Source organism: Xiphophorus maculatus, chromosome 6 (genome assembly GCF_002775205.1).
Source record: "Xiphophorus maculatus strain JP 163 A chromosome 6, X_maculatus-5.0-male, whole genome shotgun sequence".
NCBI lineage: Eukaryota > Metazoa > Chordata > Actinopteri > Cyprinodontiformes > Poeciliidae > Xiphophorus > Xiphophorus maculatus.
The window spans coordinates 12,859,554-12,878,735 of record NC_036448.1 but is presented as its reverse complement, the minus strand read 5'-3'; the positions used below and the strand labels follow the sequence as shown (position 1 = coordinate 12,878,735).

The 19,182-nt window shown below is 38.6% G+C and overlaps 1 protein-coding gene across 1 annotated transcript in view; it reads left to right on the top strand.

The window, feature by feature from the left end:
• The window catches only part of LOC102233305 (endothelin-converting enzyme 2), a 74,458-nt gene extending 57,970 nt beyond the window's left edge, over positions 1-16,488 (top strand). Inside the window, exon 4 of the mRNA XM_005796058.2 lies at positions 13,243-16,488. Within this exon, the coding sequence (XP_005796115.1) occupies positions 13,243-13,533 (291 nt within the window). The 3' untranslated portion in view covers positions 13,534-16,488. The remainder of the gene's footprint in view (positions 1-13,242) is intronic.
• Positions 16,489-19,182: the final 2,694 nt, after the last annotated feature.

The following is a 19,182-nucleotide window of genomic DNA, read 5'->3' as shown; positions in this document are numbered from 1 at the left end:
CTGTAACATTTCCATGTGGAATTGCATAATAAAGAGACAAATGCACGATTACTTCCTCCTATTCCTCTCTAAGATCTCTCCTACATTTTTGTAATCTGCAGCTCCAACCACCATTTTCTGCTTCTTGCTCTCTGTAGTCATCGGCGTTCTTAATGAGTTTTCAGCTGCTCATCTCCTCCCTCACATACAGTACAGTCACACTACACTGAGCTCCAGCCCATCACTCGTTACCCTCTGCAGCTATGACTGCCTGGCTGTGAAGGCTCCAACACTTGTCTTCTGTTCTTGCTCTATAATGAGACAGTAGAGGCGTCGCTCTGAAACAGTTTTATGATTTAACGCTTAATGAGTCTCAGCCTGGTGTGGCAGGCGGAGCTGCTGCATTTAAAAGAATAAAACGTTTTGTCTTAGGACCCAGAAGGTACTAAGAGATAATTGCAGTCATGTTCAGATCAGAGGAGATTTGAAGGCACCTTATATTTATGCAAGAATACATAAAGTTTTTGGTTGGAAATATATTTTCTCTAACATAAGTTTGAAATTATTAATTCTCATCAGAGATTTAGAAGGAGCTACAACTGCAGATTACTGTATAGCTCCTTCCAGCCATTATTTTAGATTAGAAAAGTGAAATCTAAACTATTACAACCCAAGTATATCAATCTTTTTCACCCTGAATTTATTTAAAGCCAAATGGTACAGTCAGCTGTAGAAGACAGGTATTTAAATACATATATAGGTAAGCCCTAAGGCTTAGATGGTTTAGCAGATTAAATTTTAGTAAAAAAAACAAATGCTGTGTTAAGGTCTCAGATTTTAGCTAGGGTTTCTATGACTTTTGGTAGTTATTTCCTCTTTCAAATATGCCATTAATTTCAGGTTTCCTTTTTGTCTAAGGGAAAAAACCTGCATATTTCTGTGTGTTGGTTGAACTTGCATGGAAAGTAACCCATTATTGTACATGAAGTTTGTGGGTTTGATTTTACAAAATCTGAAAAGTTGAAGGTGTGAATACTTTTTACAAGGCAGCATATATTATCAAGAAGAGCTACATAAACACACTGGCTCTCCTGCGTTTAATTCTTAAGAATAAACTAGCTGAAGTTGTTTGAATTTTTTAAGTATCTTTTTTTTCCCTGTTGGTATGGAAACTGGCCTGCCCACGCCTGCAGCACTTCTCTGCTGTATACAAGTTTTCTCCAGCTAATGCTTTCTTCAGTCACTCACTAGCAGGTAATCAATGCACCAGCTCCAGCAGAACCAGTATGCAACAAAATTTAAAAAAAAAAAGCCCACAACCACCACTAAAACCAAACTGCACTTTTGTCATGGCATCATAAAGATCTGATGTGCATTAAAATCTCTTTGAAGTACCAGTCATGTCTTTGAGTCAGTCGTTGTGTCACTGTCCTTCAACCAAACATGGCCAATTGACCTGTGACTTCAATGCTTTTTTCAACAAACAGTAAAGCTTATTAGGCTTTATCAAACCTTTGCTTTTCATACTTTAGTTTAGAACAATGCCTTGTTGTTCTTTGAGTGTATAATGTATCAGGTTTTGAAATATATTTCTTATTTTCAGAAAACTAATTTTCTGAAAGTTTATTTTCAGCTCTTCGTGGCAAGACAGATTTAAAGCTACGGAGGAGGTAATCTGTTTGGCTGCAATGGAGGCTGAAATAAAGGAGGAGGATAAACGTAATATGTTTCATAAAGAGTTGAAAATATACAGTGGATCTCAAAAGCATTAACACTTGGATTTTGAGAAGTAAAAAGTTGATGATAAATAAAACACTGACTTTTTTAAACCGTTTAACAAACAAATGTGTTAGAGGATAAATATATCTGTACAAAATAGAAGTCCTTTTGATTTAACTTCAGGAGTCAGTCTTCTAGAGTTCAAAGGTTGTCTGAATCATTATGAATCTGAAGAACATGAAATGTAGTTCACCAGTTTGAGGACTATACTGACATTTGCACATTTACATCCTTCAGCTGAGGCCGTAGTGTGTAGCGAGGTCAGAAAAACTAAAAAGGATCTCGTACAAAAGTCAGGAAACTGGTGCACACCTGAACTTTTGATCAACTGTGATCAAATCAGCAGGCTTCCCTATGATTATGTTTGTCGTAACATTTCTCTAATAAGGATCTTTTATTTTATCGGCCTTATGTGATGTTAAACTTTTTAAAAACCTGCTTTTGTTTTTTTTTGTTTCTCTCTAAGCCATAATCAATGAAATTAGCTTGAATCATCTTAGTCTTCATGTAATGAGTTTGTCTTGTGGAACTTGACTAGTCAAATCGATGGCCTTTTTGAGATTATTTTAATTTATTGAGGATTACTTGTATTATAACGTAAAGGAAGAACAAAGGTGGTGGACGGCGAGTTATTGCGTAATGTTAGCACTAGTTTTTTGGGGTTTCCCTGTGCTATTGGCCCAATAAAAACCGGACTGTGTTAGTGTGTGACTGTGGGAACCTCCACCCGGCTGTCCTGTCCCCCTTCCCCCATCCCACGGGAGAACCCTTCGGCAGCCAGACACACTGGCCCATTTTTACTTCCTGCTCTGCCGCTCCTTCCACGTCTCTCTCCTCCAGCTGCTGCCAGGCTTTTTATATCTGGCTCCCCATTAAAAAGGACAAAACACACTTTATTGATGTTTTTCCCTTTTGGCTCTTAGTCTTTCCACAGGACTTGTCAGCGTTGATTCTCTTTTGCTTTGCTGTTTGGCAGTTTATGGCAAACAAAAACTAAACAAATGGTCAATTAGATAACGTAGTAAAGTGTGTTGTGTCATGTAAGATGTAACAGCATGAGTTGCGAAAAACAGCAAGTACTTAATATCACTCAGTTATAGTGATGGAAGTGTACCCACAAGAACACAAAGAATTACTGGGTTCTTTTGAGCTTCTTACATTTCTATATCAAGCAACAAAACCTGGCCTTCACATGGTTTTTGAAAACAGATTTCAAATAAGTTAGAACTAAACAGAAGCCCCCAATTACTCAGCTTTTTGAATGGGTAAGTGAGAAAAATGATCCATTATTGCAAATCTGTCAGTGGCAAAAACTGTAAATTAAGGTTTTCTGCATTGGCGTGTTGTCCTATTGAATCACTCTATATCTCTTATTAGAAATGCAGACAGTTAGACACAAAACATGCTTTCATAACAAGGGCTTCCTGGCTACATCTTTAACATCTGTGAAATGTTTTATAACGTCACCCGGTGCTTAGCTTCTCCAGATCTTTATCCCTGACCTGTCTGCTGTGTTCCTTCACTATAATGTTCTCTAACAAAAGTCTAAGGACTTCAGAGAGATTAAAGTACGCAATAGATGACTTTTGTAGCCACAGAATTTCCCTGTGCTTTATTTAGAAATACCAGACTGAAAGGGGAGTTGTGGCTGGGACTGCCACAAACACATATGCATGCCACACTTTTCATTTTCCTTCGCCTTCATAATTATGCACTAAGTTTGTTTTGGTCTATTATATTCACCTTCTACAATACATTGAAGTTTGTGGTTGATTATTAAGATAAATATGGAAAGATTATGTAAAGGCTAACATTGGCTAATATTTAAGAAAACATTAGTTTGTGCAGACAGCACAAGTTTATTTCAATATTAGAAAACAAGTAATCCTACTATATTACAGATGTCAGTCACTTTTCTTAATGAATGAATCTCCATCTTATGTATTAACTGACCTGAAAATCACATTAAAATGCATTAATTACTAACCAAGTTGATCAATTTGGGCCACATTTAATTTATAAAGTTAGGAGCAAGGATGCAGAGGATACAAAAGAGAAGAAGCGAGAACAGAGGGGAACACCCTGTTTCATCTCTCTGCTTCCTTTTTGAGCAAAACGTGTCAGTGAACCAGCTGCTCACGTTTTGCTCCAGTTTCTTCACAGCTCCTTTTCCTTAGAGCTTAACTTTTTCCCCCCCAACTACTTTGAAAGGCAGATGAGTTTATTAATTACACATTCGCTGACTTCGTGTATTCCCACCATGACAAGGTTTTTTTTTTTCAGTCTGCAACATTCTTTTTTTCATCATACTCGTCCAAAAATAGCAAACACTGCTTAATTAATTCAGCCTATTTGACCGCAGCTGAATGTTTAAAGCAGTTCCTGAGGAAATTAATCTCACACACACACAAACACACCCCTACCAGGGAATAAATGCATGAAAAGCTGTGTTGGAAAGAATGACAGTGGGCACGTGTAGGCGTCTGAAATGCACCTTCGCCTTTCTCGGACGGTGAGAAAAGTAGTCAAGTAATTAAAGCAAACCTCTTTCTGATCCCCCTGTGCAGAAAAACGTGAGGAGAGGAATAGAAGAATGGTTAGATAAATGCAAAAGAGGTAGATATTTATGATGAAAAAGGTTTTAATTTTAGCCTCGGAGGCCAGACTGTTATGAGTGGAGTACGTGATGGCTGAATATGAAGATGCTGATTGCTTTGGCAAGGTACCCAAAACACACACGATGACTTTACATCCAACAGCATGAGTATGTTGTTCAAAATTAGCCTGAAGACAAGAGTTTCTCCCATTTTAAAGGGAGATAACCAGCTCACGTGAGCTTTCATCTGAATAGACGCTTTGTGAATGCATCAGCCATGACCCAGTTTAGAGCTGTAGAGCCGTAAAAACGGTTCTGCTCCTAACAGTTGTCTGCTTTTGTTTTTTTGGGGTTTTTTTTTGTTACACTTAAATCTTTCAGATCATCAAACTAATTTAAATGTCAGACAAAGATAGCCCATATAAATACAAAAATCTGTTTTCAGCAGGTTATTTCTCTAAATAAGGGAAGATATTGGTTGGTTTTCATGACCAACCAGACTGTATATGAAGTAATTCTCCACCTTGTTAAATTATGAATTATGCTCTCATTTTTGGTTCATTTTCATTTGCCATGCTTAGACACAAATACTGTCAGAGCAGTAGAATCAATAAATGACTTCAATAGATCCTGTCTGACAACATAAAGTAGGCTAAAAAATCTCAGCTACATATCATGTCCCAACCTAAAGAAATGTAAACAAATCAACAAGAAAAACAAAGATTGTTGTCAAATCATTATGCCTCGATCTATACAAAATCAAGATAAAAAAAACCAAAACATTTCTGAAGGTTTGGCACTCGACCAAGACATAGTGAGAGTCAATATTAACAAAATGAGAAACTAACGGGCTGTGATGATCCTCCCAGGGCTTGGACGGCCTTCTAAAATTATTGCCAAGAGTTCAATGAGAACTCATCCAGGAGATCTAAAAAGAACAACATCTGAAGCTTTGTAGGCCTCCGTTGCCTCAGTTAAGGTCAGTGTTCCTCATTCAGCAATAACAAAGAAACGGTCCAAGTGGCATCAGGTAGGGAGTTGGAGTGAGTGTGTGTGTGTGTGCGTGTGTGTGTGTGTGGGGGGGGGGGGGGTGATTGGTCAGAATTTTGTGGATGTGCTTGTTTATGTGGAAAAAACTCCAAATGCTCAATTTTCAGAAGCTGTCCTTTTAGCCCAAGCGTAGGAAGGAAAGCTTTGAGGAGCAACTGTCCGAGGCCATGAGGAAGAACGTCCTTTTAGACCAAAACACTGATTTTCCCCTGCTTGGTTCTGGTCCAATGAAGCTGAAGAATGTCCCACCAATCTCTTCTGTTTTTTTTGGCTTGCGATAACATGGAAAATTAAATGAGATTTTCAAGCTCGTCAATCATTACGTCCTCCTCCTGCAAACTTGTGAACTCGTAATAGTCATTCCTATCTGCCATGATCGCTGACATAAACCACACACGTGACTAAACACCATGACGTATGCTGCAGCAGGATGGGTTTCACAGGAGCTCGGCTCGGTGTGTCATACGGTACTCGGCGTGTCGGTGCGAAAGTGGAAACCTGTGGCCACGCTTCAACTGTTCAACATCGGCCCAAACATGCTGGGCCAAAGCGGAAGCTTTCTGACATGCTTGTCAGTCTTGGATTTTTTAGAAATAATCTTTCCACGATGCATCTCCAGATTATACTTCATGTGTGTTCTGTTGTCACGTTTCCTAGCTGCTTGTTAGCTGAACTCTTCAATAAAAGTTGCACTTTTTTGCTGCTTTCGAGCACTGTCCACTTCTGACCTACATATTTTAGTGTTACCAATGCAAAACTTTTATTTTTCTCTCTCCATGGCAACCCAAGAAGGAAAGGTATGCCTAATCGAAAGGCAGATTGATGTTGTCTTCATGCAAGCCCACACAGTTTGCTCTAAAACTCGGCTCAGGCCAGAGTTAAGGGAGGCTGTTAAGCCTAAAAATAACCTTTTGCCCTTTTAAGACGGCTTTGTGCCTGGCCACGTATTCGAGCGCAAAACAAGCAGTTTTGTCTTAGCGATGGAAGGGTGAGGAGAAAGGAAGTGAAGCTTTCTGATGTATAATTCATTTGTGCAGTCAGTGGGTAGAAGAGAAGGGATAAGAAGAGGGAAAATCACGGGAGGAAAGGTAGGTGGAGGAAAAAAAAGGGAGGAAGCTGGGAGTGGGAAGGGAAAACAGGAAACATAGCACACTCAAGTTCTGCATACTTTTCATCATCGCTCTGAGCTGTGTAAGTCCTCCAAGGGGAATATGGCTCTGTTTTGCACCTGTCATAGGTGTACTCAACTGTGTGAAGATTTGTTCTGCTCTCTTTAAAAGTGTATTTTTTATATATATTTTGTGCAGAAAATAGAAAAATAAGCAACAAATTAGAGATAATTTATATCTAATGGTGCGCACAATTCTTCTATTTGGGCAGATGGTGCCTAAGAGCATTTTCATATTTGTTTCTTGGAAGGCACAGCACTACAGGAAGAAAGACGTGAAGGAGAGGGATGAAACAAGGATGGAGGAACAGATGAAACAGAAGAGCAGATTTCCTTTGTTAGGAGACCTGCGATAAGCCCCCCTCTCAGAAATTTTCACTTCTCTTGTTTCTCCACGCTCCTCTCACCCACTGCCTCGTCGCTTCTCTGTCTCCTCCAGACATTTACACGTTTTTGCCATCCACATGCTTGGCTGCAGGCTAATGGGTGAGGTGATATGGAAAGGAAGGGAGGCATTTGATTTAAGATGTTCATTCCTACAGAGAGAGAATGGGAGGGGTTTCCGATGAGGGGGGGTCTGCAGCGCCAGATGACACCAGTAAACAAGTTCGGGAAAATGTGGGAGAGAATTTCAAAAATATATGAAAACATGACCTAAATAAAAAGTACACCTCCTCCCTTCGCTTTTCTTTCTCTCTTCACCCCACTTGAAGTATTTGTGCACTCGTGCACACTTAAAAGCAGCGTTCATGCATGAAACCAATGTATAATGTAATGTGTAATGCACGCAATACACTTTCAGTGCATTGCGTGCAGCTGAGAGTGTGTTGTTTTGCATTGTGTGTGTGTGTTTCTCTGTGGGTGTGCAGTATCTCTGAAAGAGTCGGTAGCTGTGGTTTGCACAGGTCGTCTGTCCAAATACAGCTCTCCGCTCCGCCTCACCCACTGCATTCAAACAAAGTGCCAAGCACACCTCTGCGTTCCTCACATTTTATCTTCCTACAAACTTCAGCTCTCATCATCAGGTTGGAACAAAACAGTCGGCCAACAATCACTTTTCAATCCAGTTGGTACAGCAGTTCTTTTAAATTTATGGAGCGAGAAATAAAGACTGCAGACCAGTTTCTGCTTTGGTGTTTTACTTGCCACGCTCTGTCATGCACTACAAAGTTAATTTAAGTTGAATGAAGTTAAACTCAGTATAGATCCAACTGATTTATGAAGACTTTAGACATAATATGAAAATAAAACCAGTTTGAAACGGCTTTAATTCGAGCTAAACTGCTGTCTACTTGAAATGACAGACTGGGTGAAGCGCACATCCATCAGAAATGCAGGCTAGCGGTAACTCTGGAAGAGCTGCAAAAATTCACAACTCAGGTGGGTCAACCAGGCCCACTCTTGACTCTGCAATTCGTAAATGGATCCTAAGAAACAAGTTAAAAAACAAAGCTGAAGGAAATACATGCGAAGTTCCTTTTGAAGTTTGTGTCAAACAATACAGGGAACATAGCAAACATGGAAAAATGGTCTCTGAGGTGGAAAGTCGAGTGTGTGTCGGTCTTCCACAGAAACTTTTCTTAAACTACATTGATGTTTGTGGTTGTAACATGACACACGGAAATGTTAAGATGTATTGAGTACCTTTTCAAAGAATTGTCAATTGACAGTGTTCTAAAAATCAACCACATTTACGAAATAGTTCAAAGTACAGAAACATTAGCAGCAACCAAGTTTGTCTTATTCCAGTTGTGAAATTTTAACACACTCCTGAGAAAAAAGTTTTTAAACCTCAAGTATTTGAGATGAAGACAGTGATTTCAGTTCAGCAGTCACAGATTTACCTTTGTAATCTAAGATGAACCCAGATTATGTAACTCGACCGTTAGACGGAGTCAAACGACACCATTGTAGCCACCATGTGTGTGTCCTCACATGGCCACCAGAGACAATCAGTGATCTCTCATGTCCCAAACTGTGTCTTCAGGTAAACGTTAGCTCAAAGTAGAAACTGATGAAAGATGGAAGGATAAAACTGCAATGCTGTGCTCCTCCATGAACTGAAAGTCTAAGCGATGAAATGGTGAAATAACGACGAAGATCTGGAGAAATGGTGCCTGCCTAGAAAACGAAATGTCAGTCTCCTTGGTTGCCTTATCTTGTGTCTGACTGATGCAGAAAGGTCAATCAGGGACAATAAGCTGGCATATAGAGAGTTGAGATCAAAAAAGTTGATGCGAGTTCATCTAATTTCCTCAATTTAGCTTTTAGCCTCATGTACAAACTACCTTAGATTTTAAAATATTACAACGATAATCCTTTTTGACAATTTTATTTAAAAAAAGAATGAAACATGAAGAAGTGGTAAAAAAACCCCCATTAAAAAACAATGTTAAAATATATTCATCAGCTTCTGTTACCAGTTTATATATATCATTAAAAACTGTAACTCTCCAGTTTAAAAGCCTTTCTGTACATTTTTGCTACCGATCTAATAAAGTAATAATCCTGCTAAGAGCTAGGCATGGGGCTGATGTAAGATTTTTTATGTATCATAACCTTGAGTGAAAATAGAAAACTACGAAGTACTGAAATTGTATAACAAGATCGGTTTGTTTTTATTGAAAATGTAAACATCACAATTATTCCTATTACCTTTAACTTAATCTGTCATACTGAATGTTGATTATGTTTTGTTTAACTTTTGTTTACTGGGGTTTTGATTTTGATGCAAAAATATCGAACCATTTTCTGGGTTGTTTGGTGCCCAAGCTATTGCTCTCAGTAGCTTGAAGTCCGGATACATTATGAATAAGTGATTATTGTCACATTGTCAATTATTGACCACTTTTGACAACATTTTTGGCTTCTTTGTGGTCAGGAGCTACAACTTGACATTGAAATATTATGATATGCAGTGTTCAATTATTTATCACTGAGCTGAACAGGATTTAACCTCTGAGGGTCATGGCCTAAAGAACAATGCTGTCCTTAGAGCTATAGGTTATGCAGCAGGAATTTCCTTACAGTTGGCTAGTATAATAAAGCTTCAGGAAGACTGACTTCTGCTCCTGGTCTCCTGGTTGAGGGAGACAACAAAGTTAAAACAAATGTCTCTCAAACTTCCCTTAAGAGCAGAGTGTTAATTAGATCACCAGGGATTTCTGATGTGAAACTTAACACCAGATCTCATGTTTCCTCTTTGTTGTGTTATACCCAAGACAGGTGAGGTCACTTCGACACAGGCTTCCGACACCACGCTGAATAATTCAGCAAAGGTCAGGAAGCTGCGCAGGGGTGTGCCTTTGTGTGTTTATGCTTCTGTGTGTGTTGGGATTTCATTAAGAATTCACAGCGTAGTTTCCTCTGTGGTCTGGGAAGAGCCCTGTGACTCACTTTAGATCACATTGCAGATATCTGATTAAAGCGGCTGGATTGAAAACCAGTTTTCAATCCAACACGGATGCGTTTTAGTATTTGGGTTTGACATAGCATCTGTCCCTATATTTCTAACTACAGAAATGTTTGGATCATTCATGCATGCACTGACCGTTCCAAAAAATACTTTTATTTTCCAATTTTGCCATACATTCTCAATTGGACTCAAGCTTGGACTTTGATAACACTTGAGTTGGCTGCATGTTAGAAGTTCCCCTACTGGAAAGTGATCCTCTATTTCAGTAAGAAGGATTTCTTCCAGGGTTGTCATTAAATCAGCTCAACCCATCTTCCTATCAGTCTGACTGACATCATTGCCCTATTAAGGAAAAACATGATGCTGCCACCATATAGAAATGTTTGGGTCTTGGTTATGAGCTGTCTGCTTTCAGTAGCTGAGATGCTAACAGTGCGATTACGTCGTTAACCCAGTAGTGTTAACAGTGGTTTGAGCTGATTTGTTTTCCATGGTTCAGTGTGTTGATCAGCTCCAGTGACATTAGTTCTTCACTTATCAGTGACGTAATGCAGCGATAAGGAGTCCAGACAAACAGATCAGATTTATGAATGATGACTGGAGTCAGGATTATGTGCTTCAGCTTCCTTTGAAATTTGCTGATTCAATGAAGATTTGTTTAAATGCTGCAGCCATCTTTACTTTGTATATAAATTCCTTCAAATTTGAGAAAAAGTTTGATTTTGTTTTTGATTATAAGCAGTGGACTATATGATGTTTAAAACATGTATATCTCTGCCATCACTTCAGCACTCATAAGTGTATTATGATCAACCTTGATTTTCTCATTGAAAGAAATTGATTAAGATAGATGGCTCATTGTTCCCCTGTTTCTGTGTAATTTAATTTGTCTTACATCTTATCCAAATCTTATCCAGCCTTCCTCTTGCAGTACTTCCATGTCGCAGCGGAAGGTAAATAATTTATGTTCGGCCTTCTTGCTGGTGGATATGAATCACTCAAGAAGAGCAGAATACATGTGCTCATTTCAGAGTGACTCTTCACTGCAAAGACACATTCAGCATGGTGATGTTGAAGCTGCTCTACTTCACAGCATCTCTCTGTAGAAAAACGCTCCGCCTCGTCATTCTGGCCTCGTAGCTTCGCCATGATGGCTTTGCCATGAAGATCTCACAGAAGTCGGGGGGCGGAGGGGAAACCTCGATAGTTATTTGTCATTGATGTTTGGTTGTGTGGTTTTCAATTTTCAGATGAAGCTCAAATTTAAATACCAATGTGATCGCAAATTGTAAACATAGCAAATCAAATCTTTTGCTGTCACAAAAAAAAAGACTCCAGGGTGACCAGTAAATATAATTACCATTTAAACTACTGCAGGTTGTTTGTTGTTCCAGCCTGGACCAGATGTGTACAGCCTGTTGAGTTAAATTCTTAATTTGTGCTCCTTCGCCATGTCATGTCGGCAGTAGTTTTCATTTGCACTGAAACACGCACTAATATTACAGGCTTTTATTTCCAAACTAAATTTTCTTACTGGTTTGTCAAAAGCCTTTAGCTCGTCTTTGCACCAGCGTCCAGACATAAGGCAGTCCTTTTTCAAATTTAAATGTAGTAATGGTAATAAGAAAGCTTAATTAAAAAGTGTATAAATTATTTAATTGATCCTTAATGAAAAACAGTTTGTGTATTTTCTATTCCTGCTAGGCTCGTAACAAGCTCTCCAATGCTGGCAGCTGAATCCTCAACTGTATGAACGTCAACACTGGAGTCCCACAAGGGCATGCACTTGGTCTGCTGCTGTATACCTTGTAAACTTTTGACTAACTCCTCATCAGATTTGCTGATGACACACCTGTGAAGTTTCATACCTTAAAAACAATTATGAGACTCTGAATCTGAAAAAAATGAAGGACGTATCATCATTAATTCAGAACATCTTATCGCCAAATGAACGTCGGCAAAACTCAGGAGCTGGTGGTGGACTTTAGCAGAGAGCGACAGTTTTTCTACACGCACCTCGACGTCAGCGGGGCCGTGGTAGAGAGGATGACTACCTTCAAATACCTGGCTGTTGTTATCTCTGGGGACCTTACATTAATTGAAATCATCAAAACTGAAACAAAAAAGCACCTTCACCGTCTGAGGCAGCAACAGAGGACGTTTGGTTACACAAAGTCTTTTTTATTCGAGAGCCATGGAGAGCATGGTAACCTAAGCCATCACATCCTAGATTAGGAACAGCTACAAACAGAACCTTATGGCCGATTGATCTGTGCTGCAGATCACCTCTCCCGTCTCATCCTCTCACCATCAAAGAGATCATGTCTTTGAATAAAAGAGCAAGAAATGTTCTGGGGGATGGTTGCTGCTCCTCACTGTTATATTTTAGATCACATTTTACTTTTCTTCATCTATGATCCATGAAACATTTCCACAGCTTGCTCTGCACACTGGCAGTTTCTGACACTGTTAGTTTTCTGTAATTCAATGTTTGATAGAGCAACTCCGCGTAATATTCTGATATGTTTGTATGGATATTAGCAAGAGTTAATGAGCAAAAACCGTTTATAGAATATAAAAACTTTGTTGCGTTCGGCTCAGTGTTCTTCATGTCCTGTCCCCTCACTCCTACTCACACTCTGTCTCTGGAGACACATGGTGCCAAAGTCTGACTAAATCTTTGTATCTGTCAGTGCTTAAACCCTGTGTGTGAATGTGTGAGTGTGTTTGTATACTGTAATCCTGTTTTTAGCTCTGGAGTTCCTTCAAGAAGTATAAACACAGCGGTGTTTTTGTGTTCACACAGCGAGTTTATTGTCTGCATGACTAATCAGCGGATTAGTGTCTCATCAGGATGACCTGTTTGTACCTCAAATTAAGACGGCTACATTGGACATGTACTTACTTTAAGAGGTTAGAGATTGAAATAATTTGACATTTGGTAGCTGTTGTGGATGCAGCGTGCTGATTTAATTTTAAGCAAAGGAGCAAGTAGGTAGATGAGTCAGATCTGGATGAGGCTTGTTTCTCACACAGCCTTACTGAGCAACAAACCAATGGTTTATCCTGACTGAAGGCATATTTTTAAAAGCACTGATGGTCCATAATGATATTAATAATATTTGCAGCTTTCCTCAGTGGTTTTAGAATTCTGCACCAAGTGGATGATTATGATCTCAACCTGGTGGAGCAGAATTTCCATTAACTAATCTGTCTTCTATGTTTTTTCCTTCCCTTTGTTGGTTCTTCTCTTAGATAAGTCGCTGCTTGAAACCCGGAGGCTGCTTCGTCTCCATTACGTTCGCGCAGCCCTTCTTCAGGAAACGTCTCTACGCACGGACCGTGTACAACTGGTCAGTCAGACATGACAGTTACGGTGAGGGTTTTGAGTATTTTGTGTACGTAATGACCAAAGGAGAGCAGCTCAGCCCAGAAGATGCGGCTCTGGAACAGAGACTTCTGGAGGAACCCAAATCCCAACCCGCCTGCTGTCCCACCCCTCAGGATGAAGAAAATAATGACTTCCTGTGCAATATTAACTTATGATGTTGCTGAAATGTGGACATTAATTTGAGGAATATTTTATGTCTTATCCTACAGAAGCAGAAGCAAAGTGACAGATTTATTACTTTTAGTGTTGAAAATAATTTTAAACACACTTTTATCTCAATTTTTAGTATTTTTAATATTTTAGCTTTTGTAAACTTTTATACATGCTGTTGCTACTATAGAAATATTTCTGCAAATTCATGTGAATGTGATCAGGACTGCTTTTTGTCAAATTCTAACAGGTATTTTTAGGATTGTATTTTTTAACACAACTCAACTGTATCAGTCTAGCCATAAACCAAATAGTTGCCTTTAGCATAGTTTTAGGTTAGGTTTAGTAAAAAGTGAACAAGCCAAAGCTGAATAAACAGGCAGCCTTTTGAGGATACATATTTTTCTTCCTGATGCAAACATTTCAGTGTTTTTCTATAATTTTTTTCAACTAAAAGGAGCAAGTTGGTGTGTAACATAAGATACTGGCATTAGATTAAAAAATATTTTCAGGGAAACCATGGTTTATAAAATTAATAATTTAGCATTGACATATGGTTAATGCATCTCAAAAATGTACAAAATTTGCACATAATAGCCAATATTTGTGCATAGATATACAAAAATAATGCATGTTGTTCTAACTTAAAAGAAAAAGACCAGAAAATTGTGCCATATGTGTAAATTCAAACCATTTACTATAATTCTCCAAAAGAATATTTTGACAGCACAACTATTGGCTATAAAATCCACAGATCTGGCTTCGGAAAAGGGACAAGAAGACCACAAAAAGCATAGAGGCCACAGCAAATATATAGAATAAGGCACCTGGGTTAGATCAGACCAAAATGTAACTTTGGACCAATGAAACTATGTGAAAATTATGTGAATACTTCCTCCCCACATTTATTCTCTACCTTGTGTTGGTCCATAACATAAAATAAAAACATTGAGGATTGAGATCTTAATAGAATGAGATGTAGAAAAAGTTCAAAAAGCTCTTAAATAGTAACAGTACTACAAAAAGTTACCATCCAGCAGCGGATGGTTAGTTATGATCCGTTGTGAATCCCCTCCTGTATGTGTCAGAGGTTTCGGTCTTGCTCTTGGTTCTAATTCATATCGTAATCACTAACAAAATCCCTGCAGGTTCGCATTCAGCTCCAGTGTTTGCGTTGCAGTTTGAGTTTGCCACGTTCAAGAGATTTGCAAAACAAACCATCATGTCTCAATCCAACACCTGAGAGCCGCAGCATTCTGCCTGTTGAGAAGGTGTTAAAACTCCATCAGTATGTCTGTTAGCATCCCCCTCTCGTCTGCTGCTGGTGTCGGTTTTATGTTCAACACAAAAGCTTCAAGGTGCTTCATGCCATGTCTCACACAACAGTCAAACAGCATTTATGCACATTTGCTCCCACCCTACATGCTATTTGTTCAAGACACTCGATACTGGGTGTCGGGTCATGTGCTCGCCTGCTGCTTAAAATAACGGCACACACAGCTATGCATGCAGACAGGGAGGAGGACTTCTGACTGGAGGGGAGGGGATCACATTAATAAAGTAGAAATCATTTATTTTTAATACTCTACCAAGATCTAATTAACGCCTATTTTTAAGACTTACGGAGAGAAGATGTGATTTTTCTGAAGGCTGCTCTTTCCTTACACGGTTAGCTTGTTGGAGCAACATCATGGTGTGGTCAGCTTCAACGCTGTTGTTTATCAGACTAATCTCACTGTATGGTCTGCTTGTTTTAGCTGGCATCGCAAAATAAAATTATACATATTTAATGGACTTACAATATTAATGAGCTAAATGAAGTACAATGCTTTGCTCCAGACACAGATTTCTTTGATTTTTTTTTTCAGAAAATGCAACTTTAGATGAAGCTGCTAATTATGAGATTGTCATGTTTTCAGTAACATCCAAAGCTGTTAAAAACTAAAAGGCCTTTTAAACTAACCCTGTGGCCTATTATTAATCATTATGTTGATATTATTGTTTCAGCTTCAGAAGCTGGAAACTGCGTCATATGTATGACCAACTTAAAAATCGATACTGTGTAATCTACAGACTCAGTAGCTGTTTACAGTTCTGTTGTTGTTGTATTAATGCATTATTCTCATTCTGTCTTTCCAAGTTGACTGCTAACATTATGTACAGAAACACAATCTTATTTCAAGATGTTTCTGTGAAAAAGAAAAAAAAGTCCTAACATTAACAGTACATACATACTTATTGTTCTCCATTTGTATTTGCATAAAGGTGCTTACAGTGTTTTAAAATAAATGCATGTTTTGCATGCAGCGTCCTAATATCGCTATAAAATTCTTAGCGGTTTTTCTACAGAAAAATGAAGCCAGTCTGGTCTAACGTCATTCATGGGAACGGGGAGGTTTTCCATGTAGGCTTTGGTTGTTTTGAATCTAAACCTTAACTGGAGTGTTTTTTGCAGAAAAGCTCAACATCAGTTTAATCTAACTAAAGCACACAGTTCTAGTTAAAGTCCAAGTAGATATTAGATAATTACACGTTTAGTGATGGTAAAACAAAAAAAATGTTTACCTATTTTTTTAAAATTACACTCAACCAGTCGGCTTTTAGATAGCATTTACAGGTTGATATGGAGACTTGGTGTTTGCTGCAGTTTTTGCAACATTAATCTTTAAAGTTCCCCTTTTCCCTCTAACCCTAACCAGCAAAATTATACATTTTTAATGGACTTACAATATTAATGAGCTAAATGAAGCAGCTCAATGTTGTGGATTACTAAAACTCTGCTTCAAAGGGCTAAACATACAGTAAATGTAAAATAAATGCTTTAGACGACTTTATTTTAAGAGGTATGTATTTTTCAGGCCTTTTAATAGAACAATCAGTAAACTATGTTACCTCTAGTTATTATACAAATGCTGTATGTATCAAACATAATGTAAAAGAAAGTTGGTTTCACAACTCGATGCCTTGAAATTGCCTCTGTCTCTTTAAGAAGCTACTTCAGCACGATGTCACAACAAGGCCTCTCCATTGTGTTGTTTACAGCCGTTCTTAGGAACGTTGGACTGAGAAGTAGTTGGCACCATGAGCTCAGCAGAAACGCATCTCCACCAGGTGTTTACTAATTGCTGCCGCCACTAGTCTGGAGGAGCTGCGTGGCGAAGGCGGTGGAGGGTTGCTATAAATGTGGCCGTAACACTATCTCTTATCTCATTACCTTTTCCTTTTACAACATGCAGACACACACACGCACACATACAAAACTGTGTTTACACCATGTTATATGGCTACCAACTGGCTTCCATGGTGACAAAAAGGGTGTAACCGCCTGGCTACCTAAGCAGGTGGGTTCAGAAACAGTTTGGAGAACATCTGACCTGGATGGTGCTTATGTAAGTCTAAAATGGCCCCAGCTTTTATATCGACTACAGAGGCTTCAGCAGCACTGCTGCACTGGGACGTACAAACATTTGATGGATTCATTACCCTGTGGATGGATGGAGGCTGGATATGTCTGCACACAAACGAGGAGAGGATTTCTACTCCCTCAGCGCGCCGACACTTTCCTTCAGTTTCACTTTACCATACTTTTATGTTCTGTGCTTATATGAAGGTATTAAAAATGAGAAGTGTTTTACATTAGGTTTCCAGCTGCCTCGGAGGGACTGACTGATGTGCAGTGGCAGAGACCCTACTGAGAGATTTAACTCGCCTGGACTTAGGTTATGTAACCACAGAGCAAAGAACAAGCCTCACGCATGCATGAGAGGTTTGCCATTGTTTAAATAAAAATCCTGTCTTTCTGATATCTGTTCATTTTTCTCTCACCTGATCTCGAGTCATTAACTTTTTTCCTTTATGTGCTTTTATATTGGTGAGGAAACAGAAGCCCGATTTTACTTTTTTTTTCCCTGTTTCTCCCAAAACTAATTGACCCCCTTTCTTTGTTGTCCACAGCAATAATCTATTGCATGCTTAGGGTTTCACTCTCTCTAACTTTTTCAATCAAGTCAAGTCATGTTTATTTGTGCAGCACATTTCAGCAACAAGGCAGTTCAAAGTGCTTTACACAGTAAAAACATAATACCATCACTCCGCTTCTCAAGCACTGCCACTGCCATCATGTCCTCTGGGAGCATCGTTTGGCCCTCGGTGATTTGTTTTATGGGCGTTATGTGGCAGATCATGCGACTCAAAAGGTCAGCTGTATGCTTTATAAATATGCCGAGAGCTCATTCTGCTCAATTTGTGTTTGAACCGAGTCACGACACAGCTCTTTTGCATCCCTCTGAACCGCCAGCTCCCTGCAGCAGCAATCATGAGTTGCTGTTCTTAAGAGAAGTCTTCCTAGGCATTTGTTGGCAATTTGTAGTTTTCAAAAAAAGAAATCTGACTCACTTTTCACTGCGAGATTGTTGAAGAGTTCAAAGAGAGGATGAAATCACATAGTTAATAGCAGGTTTTAAAATGCACTTTTCCCTACCTTAGACATTTTTGTTTTTCTTTTTTTGTCACTTGTAAATGCTCCTGATCATCAATAAAAGAATGATATAGATCACTTGTCACACTCAAGGCCCGGGGGCCAAATCCGCCCCGCTGTAGCTTTTTATGTGACCCTTTAGACTCCAAATTACATCTATACGTTCTTCCAGTTTTTCCACAAATCTGCAAAATTCACACAAAATCAACAAATCTCCACATTTTTTTCTGACTTTACTGCAAATTTTGTCACATTTGTTCAGAAACATTGAATTTAAATGACTGCAGCCTCAGTTGATGTCAAGTTTTAGTCCGTAATTGATATGGCAAGTAATAAAAAGTCACCTTTAACATCATACATTAGTGCAAATATTATTAAAAAAAGTTTTATATAATATTTACAAACAATTTAGAAATGTTTGTAAATCCTTACAAACATTTCTAAATTGGCGCCACAAGATCTGAAATTTTGACTGATAAAAACAACAAAACACTAAAACAGTCAAAATCCTGGAGGAGCTGCTATTTATTGATATTTTAACAATTTAAGTTTTATCAATATATTCTGGCACAGTCGGCCCTTTAAGAACATTCAGGTTTTTGATATGGCCCAAAATAAAAATGAGTTTGACACTCTTGATATAGATGAAAACTTGAAATAGAAAATGCTGTTTTCAAGCGATAAACTTTGTTAAGGAAATCTAAACAACCTGCCTCTACTGTATATAAAAAGGTAACGGCACCATTATTAAATCATGAATTATACTTTATTAGCTACATCATATGGAAAACTAAGCTCAATTTCTGCAACCTGATTACTGTCAGAATCATGTCAAAAAGATAGAACTTTTTTGACAACATGAAGTAGACCAAAATAAATCTCCAAATAACACATTATACCCTGATCTAAAATTCAACAGCATATGAGAACATCATTGATTTCTATTTGTTTGGTAAGAACTACAAAGTGCTTTCTCAGGTTTTTTCAATGAACCACATTGACTATCAACAAATGAAGAAAACAAGGAACACCAACTACTTCCCTTGGTTGGTGCACCAAAATTACTCTGAGAGAACATCGACGATTCATCCAGGACGTCCTAGAACGATATCTAAAGCTCTGTAGCTCTTCCCTGAGTTAAGGTAAAGACAGATTGATTAGACCAAAGTGGATCTAT